The 18,256-nt window shown below is 44.0% G+C and overlaps 1 protein-coding gene across 1 annotated transcript in view; it reads right to left on the bottom strand.

Moving 5' to 3' along the window:
• LOC121930857 (kielin cysteine rich BMP regulator) overlaps positions 1–18,256 on the bottom strand; it is an 86,936-nt gene that overhangs the window by 48,205 nt on the left and 20,475 nt on the right. Inside the window, exons 6-17 of the mRNA XM_042467793.1 lie at positions 16,818–16,885; positions 14,915–15,085; positions 14,209–14,305; positions 13,017–13,099; positions 11,491–11,584; positions 9,246–9,325; positions 8,345–8,521; positions 7,260–7,353; positions 4,793–4,874; positions 3,682–3,748; positions 3,121–3,214; positions 1,324–1,403 (exon numbers count right to left, since the gene is read on the bottom strand). Of these exons, the coding sequence (XP_042323727.1) occupies positions 1,324–1,403; positions 3,121–3,214; positions 3,682–3,748; positions 4,793–4,874; positions 7,260–7,353; positions 8,345–8,521; positions 9,246–9,325; positions 11,491–11,584; positions 13,017–13,099; positions 14,209–14,305; positions 14,915–15,085; positions 16,818–16,885 (1,187 nt within the window). The remainder of the gene's footprint in view (positions 1–1,323; positions 1,404–3,120; positions 3,215–3,681; positions 3,749–4,792; positions 4,875–7,259; positions 7,354–8,344; positions 8,522–9,245; positions 9,326–11,490; positions 11,585–13,016; positions 13,100–14,208; positions 14,306–14,914; positions 15,086–16,817; positions 16,886–18,256) is intronic.

The raw sequence follows: 18,256 nt of genomic DNA, 5'->3' as shown, positions 1-18,256 counted from the left end.
GCGAAATGGACACTGGGTCTGCTGTGCTTCTTGCTTCCCCTCGAGATCGGTGGCAGGAATCAGTAGCTCTCATCTACCAGATTCATCCATTCAATCATTTACAACAAGGATTTATAAACTTTATCATTGACTTAGATGAATTAATAGAGGGCATACTTATCAAATTTGCAGATGACAACAAATTAGGAGGAGGAGCTAATACGTCAGAGGCAGGATCAGAATTCAAAATGACCTGAATAATTAGAAAGCTGGGCCAAAGCTAACAAAATGAAATTCAACACAGACAAATGTAAGGTATTACACTTACAATGAAAAAAAAATGAAATGCATAGATATAGGATGGGGAACACCTGGCTTAAGGAGACTTATGTGTGTGAAAGGGATCTAGGAGTCTTAGAGGACCACATTCGTCAACAGTGTGACATGGCAGCTAAAAAGGCCAATACGATTCTAGACTGCATCAATAGAGGTATAGTGTCTAGGTCTAGGAAAGTAATAGTAACACTCTGTCTTGGTCAGGCCTCACCTAGAATACTGTGTCCAGTTCTGGGAAACACAGTTCAAAAAGGATGTTGACAAATTGGAGTGCATCCAGAGGAGGGTGACTAAAATAGTGAAGGGTCTGGAAACCATGCCTTATGAGGAAAGGCTTAGGGAGCTGGGGATGTTTAGCCTGGAGAAGGGAAGGTTAAGAGGTGATATGATAGCCCTCTTTAAGTATTTGAAAGGGTGTCACATTGAGGAGGGAGCAAGCTTGTTTTCTGCTGATCCAGACAATAGGATACGGACCAATGGATGCAAGCACCAGGAACAAAGATTCAACCTCAACATTAGGAAGAACTTCCTGACAATAAGAGATGTTTGAGAGTGGAATACACTCCCTTGGAGCATGGAGGTCTTTAAGCAGAGGCTGGATGGCCATCTATCAGGGATGCTTTGATTGAAAGCTCCTGCATTGCAGAATGGGGTTGGACTGGATGGCCCTTGTGGTCTCTTCCAACTCTACGATTCTATGATTCTGACTGAACAGGACAGGCCAATGGCATCCCTATTGTTGTGTGCCTTCAAGTCATTTTTGTCTTATAGTGACCCTATGGCGATCCTTTTCTTGGCAAGTTTCTTCAGAAGGGGCTTGCCATGGTTATCCTCAGAGGCTGAGAGTGTGTGTCTTGTCTAAGGTTACCCAGTTGGCTTCTACCTCGAGCTGGGAATCAAACCCCGATCTCCAGAGTCATAGTACAATGCTCAAACCACGACACCATGTTGGCATCAGCCTTATGATAATGCAAGACTGGGCTCAGCCCACACCGGTGCCAGGCTCACCATACAGGTGCAGCGCTTGCAGGGGTCTCCACTGGGCACTGTCTCCCCACGGCGGTACTCTTGCTCTTCCCACAGGCAACCTGGAAGCAGAAGAAGGCACAAGAGGCACATAAAAACTCAGGAGAGTTCTGATTCACAAAGTCCATATTGCAATTTCCATACTTACCAGCAGGAGGCAGCCCTGAATCAGCACACCTGGTCACCCACCTGTCCATTCAGAGACAGTTCTCAGTGCTTTACCATGGGGGTGGTCAACCTGGAATCGGGGGCCCATATGTTTTCCTCCCTATTATTTTCATTTCATTTCATTTCATTTATATGTCTCCTCCCTGCCAGAGTGGGATGCATAGATAAAACTAGACCTTGGAGGACCAGACCTTCCCCTCATTCCCCCCCCCCCCCTCTGAGATTTATGGATTTTTTTTTAGAAAGGACTACAGTGGTTCCTCCCCATTTTTTTTTTTAATTTAGGTATTTATATCCCGCCCTTCAGCCCTAATGGCTCTCAGGGCGGCTTACAATATTATTTTTAATCAGACAGTTCCCTGCCCTCAGGCTTACAATCTAAAAGACATGAAACAAAAGGAGAAGGGAATGATGGAGGGAAAGGGGATGAGGTTCAGTGGTTCTTCTCTCCCTCTGAGGCCTGGACCAAGGCAGATGGATTTGCTGGTGTTAGGGGTGTAGGACTACTGTGAAAGTGAGAAAACTGCAAATAAAAGAACCACTATCATTTTTACCTGCAATAATACCTCTCTAGGAATCTCTAGGTCCTCCAGAACAATTCTGTGGTCACCATTGGCCATAGAATCATGCTGGAGGACCTACGAATGCCCAGAGAAGTGTTTTCTCTAGGAATCTCTTGGTCCTCCAGCATGAATCTATGCTCAGCTTCCAGTACAGTCTTGCTGGAGGACCTAGAGCAGTCATGGTGAACCTTATAGAGACTGAATGCCCAAACTGCAACCCCAAACCAACTTATTTATTATTGCAAAGTGCCGCATTCCTCTGGCTTTCTGGATACTAACTCTGGCAAACTATGTACTGGGGTGATAGCGTGCGTGCCCAAAGAGAGGGCTCTGAGTGCTCCCTCTGGCACCCGTGACATAGGTTCGCCATCATTGACCTAGAGATTTCTAGAGAGAAGATATTAATCAAATCCATGAATAATCAAATCCGCAAAAGTCAAAACTGCAAATGTGGAGGGCTAGCTGTAGTTTAAATTTATTTATTTATTATCGGTATCCCACCTTTCTTGCTGGACAGGATCCCCGGTGGACAAACATTTGGGAAACTCCCTGTCTCCTGTATGGGACCATGGAAGGAAGGAGATTTTTGCCATATTTTATGGAGGTCTTGGCCTGTTTTAGGCCCAGGAGAAGCTTTCGCAGCTGTGGCACCTCAACTGTGGAATGCCCTCCCTTTGCAGACTCAACTGGCACCAACATTCATGTTGTTTAGTTGCCAAGATGTTAACCACAGCCTTTGGACTACTACTTCTTTCAATCCACACACTATGCTCCATTGATTCAACCTAGGCTTGGGCCACATTCTCTATGGCCATTTCTAAGACTGTCATGCTTTTAAATAACCCAACAGGGAATATCTTTCTGCTGCCCATTTCCTGCCCTCCTCTGCAGCTGGTTCCAACATAAGATACAGCCTTGTTTGGCTTCACCCCACACTGAGATTCTCCCCATACCAAGCTGGCTTTGGAGGGACTGTCTTCCTATGGACCACAGGAACCTAGAATTCCCTTTTCCCTCCCTGTCCACCAGCTTCTTTTGTGGGACTCACCATCACAGACAGGACAGCAGGTGCCTGGGCGAGGGCGGGCAGGATGGCGACAGAGGCTGGCACAGTGCCTTCTTTTGCAGACAGCGTTGCCTTCCTGTGGGGTAAGGAGAGAAGAAAGGGTGCCATGAAACAGGTCTTTCCAGTGGGAGAAGCCCACAGGCTGCCTTTATCCTGTGACTTTGGTGCCAAAGGTACTTCTAAGGATGTATACATTTTCTCATCAATGGTGAGAAAGAATGTCTCAACATTCTGTAGAAATCACATAGTTTGAAACCACTTTAAATGCTGTAGTCCCACCCCATGGAACCCTAAGATTTGTAGTTTTTACAAGGTCTTTGGCCTTCCCTGCCAAAGAATGCTGGTGCCTCACAAAACTATGACTCCCAGGATTCTGTAGGATGGAGCCATGGCAGTTAAAGTGGAGCTAAAACAGCATTATTTCTGCAGTGCAGATGTGTCCTAGGAGAGGCTATTGTTTTGGATTGCAATCCCACTGCCCCTCATTCGGCCTGATTACTTGGAGTCTGGCATCCAAATAAGTAACTTTTCCAAACTCCGGACCACTCCGATATCTATTCCTTTGAGTCGCAGGTTTTCATTTTTAGTGTTGCAAAAAGAGCAGAGGCAGCTGTTGGGTGAAGGAAACAGGTTCACACAATCTCAACCGTTCTTCCTTTCTTCCCTTTTGAGTTTTCTGAAAAACAATCATCCCTCCCCTGGTTTGCAAAGAAGGAAAATAGCACAGTGATGAGGCTGTGTATTTTGATAGCGAGAGGAAGAGAAAGAGGCAGAAAGTGTGGCTTAGAGTGACCAGCAGCTGGTGCATGTGCGCACATGCCCAAGACTGCAAGGGCATCTGCACTACAGGTTATAGCAGTTTGATCCCACTTTAATTGCTGTGGCTCTATATTATGGAATCTTGGGATCGGTAGTTTGGGGACATTAGGGAGAGACATTAGACTGTTTTGCTGTAGTTCAAGGGACTACACACTAGAACTCTTCAAAAGAGAATTCAAAGTCCTCCCCGACTACAAATCCCAAGGTTCAGGAGGAGGATGCTAATGGTGGTTAAACTGGATCAAACTGCTACAGCTTGCGTGGCTATACCCTAGTAGGAGTGTCTAAGTGTCCCACCAAACTACAGATCCCAGGATTCCATAGGATGGAGTCTAGATGGGTTAGGTTCTCTTGCACTCTTTGCACCTCGGGTCAGTGGTTTTCCAGTGCAACTCTATGGTCAACATCTGCCAGAAGTTAGTCATAGAATCATGCTGGAGGACCTACAAATGCCTAGAAAAGTGTTTTCTCTAGGGACTTCTTGGTTCTCCAACATAACTCTATGGTCAACTTCAGACAGAGATGCACTGGAGGACCTAGAGATTCTTAGAGAGAACATATTAAATCAAAACTTCAAATAAATCCACAAAAGTCAAAGCTGTAAATCTAGAGGGCCAACTGTATAAGCAAAAACAATAGAGGTGTCAATGCCAATTTAAAAAGATATCAATATGTTGAAGCAAAAAAAATGGACTTCTCTAAATCTGATATTGACAAACAACTTGATCGACTGTCAATAATTGAATAGTGTTCTTTATGAATGTTAATTAAATTTAAAAATGGAGCAAAGGGAGAAGGAGGGTGGGCACCCACTAGCGCCACCCTCTGGTCTTACCAGCATTTGCACTTCTCAGCATGGATCCGTGGGGGAGTCCACTCCTCATGTGTTTCGTGGCGAGATGCTCCATCCATGCATCCTGTCACACAGATTTAAAGTAATGTGGAATAATTATAAGAATAATAGGATTTGCACTATGAAGCCTAATAGACCAGGAACCAGAAGAAGCAAGGGACCTTGTCAGAGAGGAATGCAATAAACAAACAAACAAACAAACAAACAAATAAATATTTGCAGCCAAAAAGAAAGAGAAGCCCCAAAGAAAGACAGATGAAACTCTCTAAGCAGTTAAAGGTAGATGAGAAACAAAAGTAAAAGGTGATGGAAATAGAATCAGAACCCAGAAATCAATTGTTCAGTGACTTGTATGCGGGGACAAAGGGAAATACTACAGTCAGCCCTACGTATCCTTGGATTCTTTATCCTCGGATTCAACCATCCATGCCATGAAAATAAATTACAAAAAGCAAACTTTGATTTTGCAATTTTATATCAGGGACAGCATTTTAATGATCTGTTGAATTTAATGGGACTTGAGCATCCATTGTAACTATGGGAGGTCCTGGAACCAAACCCCAGAGATACCAAGAGCCCACTGTATAATAATCAATGCACAGAATAGAAGGTGATTTCCCCAAAAGGAAGAACAAGAGACCTCCTCCCAAGATCCAAGAAATCAAAGAGAAATTTAAGCGAAGAGTGGGGTGCTCTATGACCGACAAGAGAATGCGGTATTGATGGGAGGCATTTGTAACCCAAGACTGAGATGGAAAAGTGGACCTTGATTAGAGGTGGGAACAACACAGCCCACTAGTTATGGCTGGACTGCAACTCCCACTGTCCTTCACCACTGGGCATGTTGGCTCAGGCTGCTGGGAGCTGCAGTCCCATAACTATCATTGCATGGCAAATACCATATCCAAATGTTTATACAGTGTGCCCATGTTATATGTGGGTGCACCTTACGTGGATTCCAGCATATGCTGGAGGTCCATGGCGAAAAAAGCCGCGGCACGTCCAGAAGCTGTAATGGTGCACGTCGCTGTGTGCACTCACCCCATTATCTTCAATGGGGCTCAAGCACATGCGGAATTCTCTTTCCCAGGGAGGGGGGCAGAACGGATCCCCCACATAAGGGAAGAGCCCACTGTATTCTGCAAATTTGGCTGGCAGTTGTTGGCAGAATTTGGGAAGATGAAATAAAACTCGGCTCTAGGGAGGGAAATAATATTTGCAGTTCTTTAATCCCCGGTCGACAAAAAGGTTTCCTGACAGTTGGGAAGCCCCACTGGGAAAAGTAATAGATTAGTGAGAATTTTGCAGGTTTTTTCCCCTGGTGTTTGAATATCCTAGAGTGTTGAATTACTCTGCAAGAAATACACATGGCGGCTTTTTTGTGTGTGTGCAATTGATTCTTGTTTTCTATTCAGAAAATGGGTTTTAGCACAGAAAAAATCCTCCACATATTTCCTGTGCAAGAAATGTGTTTTCTGCACAGAAAACATATTTTGTCTGATAATTAAATATATATATATATATATATATCCACAGAATAATTCCAGCATAACAACACTTGAGGGTGTTTTAATATGGGGAGAACACTGGGGAGACAAATTAATTTTCTCCTGCAGTGAGCTTGTATTAACTATTCATTTTCAAATGCAAGGAAGAAACAGTTGAAGACCAACACCCCAATTTGATTCTAATCTGGATGTGGAATACCAGTACTGTGAAGTCGAAGGCTTTCATGGCCCGCATCCATAGTTTTTTGTAGGTTTTTGGGCTATGTGGCCATGTTCTAGAAGAGTTTATTCCTGATGTTTTGCATATCAAGGAACACAAGAGACACTACAGACAGGATCAGCCAGAAAAATCTACTGTAGAAGAACATGTTAGAAACCCTCCTGGGCATAAAATGCAATTTGAAAATACTGAAATTCTGGACCATGCCAACAACTCTCAGGTCAGGATGCACAGGGAAGCCACTGAAATCCACAAACACCTGGACAACTTCAATAGGAAAGAAGAAACCCTGAAAGTAAACACAGTTTGGCTACCAGTTCTGAACAACACCACAATCAAGATCCGGCAAATGCAAATGAAAACCACTCAGAATCGGGGGGGGGGGGATTCCCAGCAGACAATGGATCATTACACTACAGAACAATACACAGATTAATATGTAAATCACTTCCTCTCAATCAAGGGTCACACAGTATGTGTGTGTGTGTGTGTGCGCGCGCGCGCGCACACACACACACACACACACACACCACTCTCTTCCATGCCAGCATTCTCTGAAGATGCCAACCACAGATGCTGGCAAAATATCAGGAATAAACTCTTCCAGAACCTGAAAACCCCACAAAAAACTAATACGATTACTGCAGATGCCAAGGCTAAAGTAGGAATGGCGTCTGCTTGGAAGAGGTTCAGACCCAGGCTGACCTCTTCTTCCACTCACCTTGGCAGCGATGGCAACATTGTCCAGGCACTTCCTCCGTGGTGGCACAGTCCAGCTTTGGGCACATGATTTTTGAGCAGATGACATTTCCATCCTGGAAGAGGAGAAGAGACAAGAAACAGAGAGCAAATAACCACCCCGTCTGGTACAGAGGTCCACCAGTCACATCCCTGAGAATTAGAGAATCACAGAATCTTAGTTTTGGAAAGGGCTCGCAAAAAGGTTATCTATTCCAACATACTGCCATGCAGTGATGCACAGCTAAAGCACTCCTGGCAAATGCCCATCCAACCTCTGTTTAAAGATCTCCAAAGAAGGAGACTCCACCACCCTCCAAGGCAATCTACCCCATTGTCAAACAGGTCTTACAGTCAAGGGTGCATCTACACTATAGAAATAATGCAATTTGACACCACTTTAGGATGTATCTGCAATCCTATGGAATTCTTGAGATTTGTACAACTTCTCTGTCAAAGATTGCTGGTGCCTCAGAAAACTACAAATTCTAGGATTCTGTACAATGGAGTCAGGGCAGGTAAAGTGCTGTCAATATGCATTATTTCTGCACTGCAGATGCACCCAAGAAATTCTTCTTAATGCTTAGGTGGAATCCCTTTTTTAGGTGGTCCTCTGTATTCATGGATTCTGCATCCATGGATTCAACCATCCACAGCTTGAAAATATCCAACCCACCCACCCCAAATCCAAAAAGTAAACCTTGATTTTGTCATTTTATAATAAGGGACATCATTTTACCATTTTGTAAAACTACAGATCCTGGAATTCCCATAGAATGGAGCTGCGGCACTAAAAGTGCTGTCAGACTGCATTGTCTCTACAGCATAGATGCACCCTTGTTCTCGCCAGCATTTGCAAAATGGTTTAAAAATCAGATTAAAATCCAAAGCAAATGCACAGCTGTTCTGAACTGGGAGAAGCAGCTGCGTTCTTGAGCTCCTGTCTGGTAGCCAGTTGGACACTTGCAATGTAGTGAATCCATTTTCTGACCCTCCCTGAAACATTGTCTTCTGGGGTGCAACCTGGGAACTTGGGCTTCCATGTTCTTCTCCTACCAAGCAACCCACCTTGCAGATGCAGCGTTCACAAAGGCTGCTGCCGGCCATCTCTCCACCGCTGGGAATGACCTGTCCGCGGAAAAGGCAGCGGGAACAGTCCAGACAGCAGGAGGCGCCCATGGGTGGCAGTCCATGGGTGCAAATCTTGGAACACATCTGGGCTTGGACACAGACCAGCTCCCCCTCCTAGAGAAAAAGACCCAGTTGTCACCTCCTCCTGCAGATCAAACCACAGGCAGTGGAGAAGTTAAAAGATAGTCTCTTTGCTGTGGCTGGGAGCAGGGTGCCCACGTGTCCTTCTTTTCCAAAACACGTCCTACATGTAATGCCCTACATTTTTCTTGAATTTCCTAAATTTTGCAGTGCCCTGTCCTCCTTTGCAGTTGTGATATCTGGTCCATAGAGACCAGATATCCTGCTTTTCCAGGATATATTTTAATGTTTGTATAGAGCTTTTAAAAGTAAGATTTAATACTTTGGATGTTTAATGTTTTTAATTTTATAAGCTGTTTCGTTGTTCCTTAATCTTTATGTCGTTGTTGTTGTGTGCCTACAAGTCGTCTCCAACTCATGGCAACCCTAAGCCTTAGTAGTTTGGGCACTGGACTAGGGCCCTGGGAGACCAGGGTTTGAATCCCAGCTTGGCCATGGAAGCCCACTGGGTGACTCTGAACAAGTCACACTCTCTCAGCCTCAGCCACAACCTCCCCTCTGAGCAAACATTGCCAAGAAAACTCCATGACTTATCGCTTTAGGGTTTTTTCTGTCTTATTGCTTTAGGGTTGCCATAAGTCAGAAACAACTTGAAGGCATATAAATATTTTAAAGAATGAACAGGTGATGCAAGATCACTGGGGTATCACAAAGTATTTTTAAATGGTGCCCCCAGCCCAGCACCCAAAACACTCACTGAACAGGAACAGCGTTGGCATCCATCTGCAGAGCTGACCTCCTGCCCCGGCTCCAAGGAACGTCCATCCAGTTCACACACTGGGAGAAATGGGATCAGAAAGTCAGCCTTTGCTTTGGGGAACAAATTTCCTATCCATGGTTCTCTGATACTAGACTCAGCAGCACCCTCTGGGACAGGCAGCAATCGATCAATCAATCAATCAATCAATCAGTTAGTCAATACAAAACTATTTATAATCCAACTTTCATCCAGCTGTTTGCCCTGGCTGAGCACGAAGGCAGAGATCTAATCCTACCAGTATGGAGACAAGCCATCCAAACAACAAATGCAAGTAGTACAGACAGTAACTGGATGAAATTACTGTATATACAGTGGTCCTTTCACGTTTGCTGGGGTTAGGGGCTCAGGAACCCCGTGAAAGTGGAAAAATCACAAATAAAAAACCCACTTTATTTTTATTTACCTGAAAGAACATCTATCTAGGAAACTCTAAGTCCTCCAGTGCAACTCTGTGGTCAACATTCACCAGAGGTTGTCCATAGATTCACATTGGAGGATCTACAAACCCTAGAGAAATGTTTTCTCTAGGAATCTCAACTCTATTGTGCTGAAGGACCTAGAAATCCCTAGAGAGAACATATTAATCAAATCCGTGCATAATCAAAGCTGCAAATATGGAGGGCTAACTGTACTCATGTGTAAGTCTAGAAATTTCAATTAAAGAATCAACCCCCAAAACCCTGTCGATTTATCCACAGTTCAATGTAAGTACTGTCCTTAAACTCTCTCTCTTTTTTTTAAAGGAACCATCCTCTGGTGATAGGCAAGAGCATAATCTGTCCTGGAAGCACTGACCCATCCTATTCTCTCATCCATCCAGCCTTCAGTATGACCACAAAGAGTTATGCCTGCTGGGATTATGTAAATTATCCATGGGTCATATCAAAAATCCATAATTTTGGCCTCTAAACCTGCCCTCAGTTTATACATGGGGTCAATTTATAGTCAGAAAATACGGTATATCCCTTGGTCTATTCTATATGAGGAACGTCTTAGGGAGCTGGGAATGCTTAGCCTGGAGAAGAGAAGGTTAAGAGGGGAGATGATAGCCCTGTTTAAATATTTGAAGGGAGGTCATATTGAGGAGGGAGCGAGCTTGTTTTCTGCTGCTCCAGAGACTAGGACCCAATGGAGCAGTAGATTCAAATGGCAAGAAAAGCGATTCCACCTAAACATTAGGAAGAATTTCCTGATGGTAACAGCTCTTTGACAGTAGAAGATGCTTCCTTGGAGATTTTTAAACAGAGGCTGAATGGGCATTTTCAGGAGTGCTGCAGTTGTGTTTTCCCACATGGCAGAAGTGGGTTGGATTGGATGGCCTTTGGGGTCGCTTCCAACTCTAAGATGCTAATGATGATGATGATGATGATGATAATAATAATAATAATTTGTTTTATTTATATACCGCTATTCCAAAGATCATAGCGGTGAACAGCAAGTAAGCTAATTTGCCCCCAACAGTCTGGGTACTCATTTTAGCTCCCTCCTCGGAAGGATGCAAGCCTGAGTCGAGCTTGGGCCCTTTTGCTGGTCTTGAACTCGCAACCTTGTGGTCTTGAGTGAATGGCTGCAGTACAGGCATTTAACCACTGTGCCACCAGGGCTCTGATAATTCTATTAAAGCCTTTGGTGCCACATGTAAAATGCATGTGGTTTTAAACAGCTTTTAGCTTTTAACCTTTTCAATTGTTTAATATGTTTTTAGCCTGTTTGAATTCTTTTTATCACTTTACATTTTGAATTGTTCTGTTGCTGCTGTTGTTGTGTGCCCTCAAGTCATTTCCGACTTATGGCAACCCTAAGGCAAACCTATCACAGGGTTTTCTTGGCAAGATCTATCCAGAGGAGGTTTGTCATGGCCTTCCCCTGAGGCTGAGAGGATGTGACTTGCCCAAGGTTCCCCAGTGGGTTTTATGGCCGAGCAAGGAATCGAATCCTGGTATCCAGTCATAATCCAGCACTCAAACCTCTACACCATGCTGGCTCGCTTAAATTGTTTTAAACAGTATAAATGGATGTTTTGCCTGTACACCATCCCAAGATACTAGAATACAAAGTAGGATATAAACATCTTAATAAAGAAATGAAGAAATATTTAAAAATGCTTTCTCCTGATATGTTGCATGAATTATAAATAATGAGCAACTAGAACTGGTTTTATTATAAACAATGGGCAACTCACCTGGGCAGAGAGGGCAGCAGTGCCCAGGTTGGGGAACAGCCTTGGAGCAGCGGATCGGTGGGCACTGGATGGGGTGGCATCGGACCAGGCTCCTCTGGAGGAGGAAATGCAACAAGATGGGTCAGATACTTGCCTCCTCTGTAAAATGGGCACATCCTTATCTCTCTGAGGGGTCATTCCCAAATGACACTTCTGACTCATTGTTCATTTATTCCATAGACCTTGACCCACAATGGCACAGTTGCAGACCTTAGTGGCACAGTTGCAGTTTTCAAAGGAAGAAAAAGACACTCTGAGCATGCTCAGAAGAACTGTCACAAAGAGCAGAAGTAACCTATGCAATTGAATAGCTGTTGAATGTGGCTGCTGCCAGACTACAAAATTAATGCAGTTTGACACTGCTTTAACTGCCACAGCTCCATCCTATGGAATAATGAGACCTGTAGTTTGATGGGGCACCAGAACTCTCTGACAGAGAAGGCTAAATTGCTCACAAACCTACAGTTCCATAACATGGATCTACGTATGACAGTTAAGAAAGAAATTGGCAGCATGAGTTTTCATAGAGATCAGTCCAAATTTGTTTGCCAAATGCATCTGAGAAAGTAGACCGAAGTCTAGGAAAGCTTATGCTGCCAACTTCTTTCTTTCAGTTAGTCTCAAAGGTGCTACAAGATCTCTCTACATACTGATTCTACAGACTAACATGGCTATATCTTTGAATTCTGGGCAAGCTAGTGACAATGCTGTGATGAGAGTTGGAATTCTCATGTGGGATGAGGTCAGCAGCTCGCCTAACCCAGGGCATCTCCGCTCAACCTCTTTTGCCCATCCGCCCGCTGGCACTCTTCTCCACGTCGCTGTACCAGTATTCATTCATCACAGTCAATGGATTCTCTGGAGTTTCCAGCCTAATTTGGAGCAAACAAGGATTGTTTCTCCTCTGGAGAACTGTCCGACCCATGGATTGGACCTGTGTTACGCCTGGTTCGACCTCGTGTGTCATCTCAACAGGTCAGTGCATGGACACAGGGTGGGGACATTTCTTTTCCTTCAAGATGCTCCCCCCTTTTCTTTTGGATTGCATCTCTCAGAATCAATGCTGGCTGGGGAAGCTGGGAGTTGCAGTAGAAAAAGAGCAACTTTTTCAAGCTCTGACAAAACCTTCTATGGAGGGAGAGAGCAATCCCGTCTCCTTTCCCAGGCAGTTTGCCGCTTTCCTCTGTTGGGAGCACATACAAGTGCTAGCAAAGAGGATGGAAGATTGAATGGAAGGGGTGTAAGTGTGTAAGTGGGGAATCTGTGCTTTTGTACATGAACGGGATGTGTGCATGTATGTGTGGGTAAGCACACCAGGGGTCACATGGCTACATAGGGATGCTCCCACTCCACAAAGTACTCCCACATGTTTCTGCTGCCAACTCCCTGGATGTTCTTCCAATTACCTGTCTTGTGTGAATGCTGGACTCCTTACTCCACTTTCTGAAGTGGGGTCTCTCTTGCTCCCCCCCCCCATTATCACTCACCATGCAGGAGCAATTCATGCACGGGTTCGACGTGGCCACAAAGACATCCCCATCTTGGTACCTTTGTCCTTCATACTCACAACCTTTATAAAATGGAATGAAAGGGGCATTAGGCATACCTGAGAGCCAGCATGGCATAGTGGTTTGAAAGTTGGACTATGACTCTGGGAACCATCATTTGAATCTCATCTCGGCCCTGAAACCCACTGGGTGACCCTGGGAGAGTCACACCCTCTCAGCCTCAGAGGATGGCAATGGCAAACACCCTCTGAACAAACTTGCCAAGAAAAGCCCATGATAGGTTCACATTAGGGTTGCCTTAAGTCAGAAATAACTTGAAGAAACACAACAACAACAACAACAACCATGAGAGGTGTAGTACATCCAGCTGCAAATACATTCTATCTTTCAGTCCTGGGAAAGGAAATAAAGGGAGTGTTCAAGCTTTGGTCCCCTCCCCAGCCCCATATCTGTTCCATGTTACCCTCCCGAAGTTTAGAAGGGCTTTAACTCTGGCATGTTTCAATGTGTTGCCCACGGCCATGTTGGAAGGTAGATTAAAAAAAACACCTTTTGAACTTTGTTTTTGCCCATGTGGCTCAGGCGCTGTTGAAACCAATGCGCATGTTCTCCTTTACTGTCAATTCTATAGAGACATTCGTCACCAACTGATTAGTCCACTACTGAGTAAATTCCCAGGTAAAAGTGACTCCTTCTATTTCCGCCTCCTATTGGGCAACAATGGCTCTACAGTGTCCCATAAGGTGGCTAAATGTTGTTACATTGTTTGTAAACTGCGGCCTCAACTGACAAATGGTCATTTTATTACCGTGTAGAAAGATCTGTTTGGATATTGTATATCAGTTTATATTTTAACCTGTTACTGTTATGCTGATACGCTGTTTGTGTGGTTTTGTTTTTATACTGGTCAACGACCAAATAAATTTTATTACTATTACTAAAAAGATGTGCATTAATGCTTTTTTGTGACCACTTTAATGGTGGGTTTTGTGCAATGTCATGTGAAATTATGCAATTTTTATGGGATATTCGTGGGATAAACTCCCGATCTCCTTTGTGTGATAAACTCCAGAGACTGCTTAGTTCAGTATGAAGTGGTACAGAAATGTAAATGCTATTGCTATTGCTGGGGTCTACTCTGGGTTTTTGTTTTTTATTTTTATGCTCTTACCTGGACGGCAAACGGGACAACATTCTCCAGGAGGCGTGTAGCGCTCTCGGCAGGAAAGCTCAGAGCACTTGGTGGCCTGGCATTGCACTGTGCCAGCCTAGAAGAGAGGAGAAGCTGGTCTCTGGTTTGCACAAAAGGGTCACAAAAACATCCATGCATTGGAGGAAGTCTGCTTGGGTTTCTCTGAGTTGCTCGTCTCCAATGATGGCACATGCACAACCCAAAAGGGGCCTGAAGCCCAGCAACAGCAGCAACAAAATGCCCTAATGGTTGACTGAGTATTTAGTGCTTTTCTTCCAGCGGATAAACTTTTGTGCTTTGATATTTTGGAGAAATGTGATTCCTCTGTAAGAACAATACAGTGAAAGGGATGGATGCTGAAATTCCCCTATGGCTATCAAGTACCAACCAGCTATGTCCAACTTGTGACTCCAATGTCAAGGGTCAATGAATTTCCTCTGGGTTTTAATTCCACCCCCTAAAGGAGCCATGCAAGATGCTGACCCTATTTGGAACATAGTGTCTTGCTCCTTCAATAGCTCCTTTAAAATTAGGTCTTAAACCTGGAACAGACACGCCATCTCCATGGGTACAGAAAACATCTGCCACCAAAGTGGGTAAATTATTGACCATGTAACCTTGCAGACCACCTCCTTGTATCATCTGCCCACCATGGCAATGCCCACTCCCCTTTGCCAAGGCTCACCTGGCAGACACAGCGGGTACAGGGTCCATCCAGGTAACTCTGCCCATCTTCCAGGAGGCGGCTGTCATAGAGGCAAGCCCTGCACTCGGGGCAGCATTTCCCTTGAGGGATGGCGGGATGCTGGCACTGGGCAGGGGCACAATCTTCCATCTGGCAGAACACTTTGCCACCCTGGACAGAGAAAGAGGCAAGAGTCACTGAGCAAGAAAGAATAGGAAAGAACCAGTTGCCATTTTGTCTTGGCAGATGGAGAGCTGGGTCCTGTCTGCATGGGCCAAATAATAATACTGTAACTTTTCTTTATTTTTCTGCCTCTCCCGATGAATCGAGGTGGGATTACAGCCATAAAATAACCATAAAACAACAGTAACATCTAATTTACATATAATAAAACAGTAAGTCGCCTAAAAATTCAATTCAAGACAGTAAAAACATCATTTAAAACGCACAATTGCGATCAGAAGTGGGGTTTTTCCTTAAGTTTTTAATAAGAGGTCGGGTGGATAAGCCTGCCAGAAGAGATCCATCTTAAGTGCTTTCTTGAAGGCACTTCTTGAAGTTGTTCCATAACTTGGGAGCTATGGCTGTGTATGCTCTGTGGGAAGTTGTTGTTAGCCTGACCTTTGAATAATCTAATAGATTCTTCCCAGATGTTCTGAGAGTGCGGGGCGGATTATGTAGGGAGAGGTGTTCCCTCAAGTAACTCAGGCCCAAGCCATGTAGGGCTTTAAAGGTAATAAGCAACACTTTCTGTTGCGCCCAGAAGCTGATTGGTACCCAATGTAGAGATTTTAGAACTGGTGTTATATGGTCTGATCTAGGTGTTCCACATTTTGAACTAATTGAAGCTTCCGAACTTGGTACAAAGGTAGCCCCATGTAGAGCACATTGCAGAAATCTAAATGAGAGATTACCAGCACATGTACCACTGTTTCAAGGTGGGTAGGTGAGCTTCATAAAAACTCATCTTCAATTTCTTTCTTGTTACGTTGAATGTTTTCCTCTGCACTGTGAATTTTTTTAAAAGGTGCAAATGTAGTTTTTTCGGGTGGTCCTTGTAAAAAAAATGGGTGGAGGGAGGATCCAATCTAGTTAATATCTAGGAAAATCGGTTTCCTACATGGAAGGAACTCCATTTCCTACAGCATCAAATCAAATCAATCCCATTTTTTTTCCTGACATGGTAAAATAAACCACATACAATATTTTTTGTCCCTGCGTGAATTACAGTGGGCCCTTGATTTCTGCTGGGGTTTGGTTTCAGGACCCTGCATGGATACCAAAATCTATGGATGCCCAAATCGTAGTATAAACAATGGCTTAGTAAAATGGTGTCCGTTATATAAAATGGCAAAATCAAGGTTTGCTTTTTGGAATTACAGTGGACCCTCGGTACCTCCTGAGGTTTGCTTCCAAGATACACTGTTGATACCAAAATCCATGGATGCTCAGGTCTTGTTCTATACAATGGCATAGTATAATGGCATCCTTTATATAACATGGCAAAAATCAAGGTTTGATTTTTAGAATTATGTTTTGGGGAATATTTTCAAGTCATGCATGGCTGAATCCATTGATGCAGAATCTATGGATACTGAGAGTCAACTGTATCTGAAGTCGAAGGCTTTCATGGCTGGTATCCATAGTTTTTTGTGAAGAGTTTATTCCTCCAGAAGACTTTATTCCTTCTCTGAAGATGCCAGCCACAGATGCCAGCAAAACATCAGGAATAAACACTTCTAGAACATGGCCACATAGCCCCAAAACCCCACAAAATAACTATGGTCGGCTGTATGTTCATCGGCATTCTTCTGAGTAGGGGTGCCACAATTTTAGTAAGACTTTCTCACAGAGATTCCTTCCCCCAAAAGAACAGTTACGGCAGTTTCTACCTTACACCTACCTTACACCGACAAGTCTGACATGGCTCTGGCTTCCAGCTCTCCCCTTCCTTTCTGCCATCCACGCAGCCTAGAAGCACAGAGGGGAGAAAACAGTGCAGTGATGGAGGAACAGCACCTGTTGAATTTGTCCCTGTGAAGCCCTACTGGTGATGATGGTAGGTGGAAAGAATGGGGATCAAATGCAGGTAGGAGAAACTGTTTATCTTCCCAAAAAGGCACGGGACAACACAATTCCAAACGTTCCTATCCAAAAACCATATCTATGTGCATATGAATGTTTGGGTAGATCTTTAAATTTCACACCAAAACCTGGAATGGTATCACCAGTCCCACTGTCAAGGAATCACTAACCAACTACTAGGTTTTTTCTTCTTCTTCTTTTGCACCATGAATGCTTCATCGGCACTGCAGAAATAATGCAGGTTTGATGCCACTTTAACTGCCATGTTTCAATGCTAGGGAATTATGGGATTTGTAATTCTGTGGGATAGTTAGCCTTCTGTGCCACAGGGCTCTGGTGCCACATCACACTACACATCCCAGGGTCCCGTAAGATGGAGCCATGGCAGTGAAAGTGCTGTCAAACTGCACGAATCATGCAATGCAGATGCAGCCAAAGACTTCTCAGGCCTCACCCCATTGCTTGTTCCACCTCTTACTTGCAAAGAGAGGCTCCACTTCTTTGTGGATCATGGCCCTATTTGCAAGGGAACATGTGAAAAACATGCTCTAGGAGGAGCAACTTATGGAGCTAGGTATGTCTAATGTGGAGAACAGAAAGTTAAGAGGTGACATGATCGCCATGTTTAAATATTGGATGGGGTGTCATATTGAGGATGGAGCAAGCTTGTTTTCTGATGCTCCAGAGAATAGGACACAGAGCAATGGATGCAAACTACAGGAAAAAAAGATTCCACCTCAACATTAGGAAGACCCTTTTAATAGTAATAGATATTGGATAGTGGAAGATGCTGTTGTTGGGAGTCTGGTAGAGTCTCCTTCTTTGGGGACTTTTAAGCAGAGGCTGGATGGCCATCTGAAGAATCAGACAAAGAAGAAGAAGAAAGAGAAAGAGAAAAGAAAGAAGGAGACAGTGTAGAGACTTAGTACAGTTAACAGCACAATATAATTAAAGATGAGGTTCCTTTCATGGAACATAAAGGAGATGAACTCCCCATATAAAAGAAAAAAGGTATTCCATGTATTAGAAAAATGAAAAATAGACATCTGCTGTATTCAGGAAACCAAAATAAGAAAACAAGAAGAACAATTCTTTAAAAAACCCAAATTAGGTCAATCCAGCCCCAAGGGCCATCTAGTCCAGCCCCTTCTTCTGCCCTGCAGGAATACACAGAGTCCTAGCGAAGGAAGGGAACCCCAAGGGCCATCCAGTCCAGCCCCTTCTTCTGCCCTGCAGGAATACACAGAGTCCTAGCGA

Source organism: Sceloporus undulatus, chromosome 5, assembly GCF_019175285.1.
Source record: "Sceloporus undulatus isolate JIND9_A2432 ecotype Alabama chromosome 5, SceUnd_v1.1, whole genome shotgun sequence".
Taxonomy (NCBI): Eukaryota; Metazoa; Chordata; class Lepidosauria; order Squamata; family Phrynosomatidae; genus Sceloporus; species Sceloporus undulatus.
This window is presented reverse-complemented; position numbering and strand designations above follow the sequence as displayed.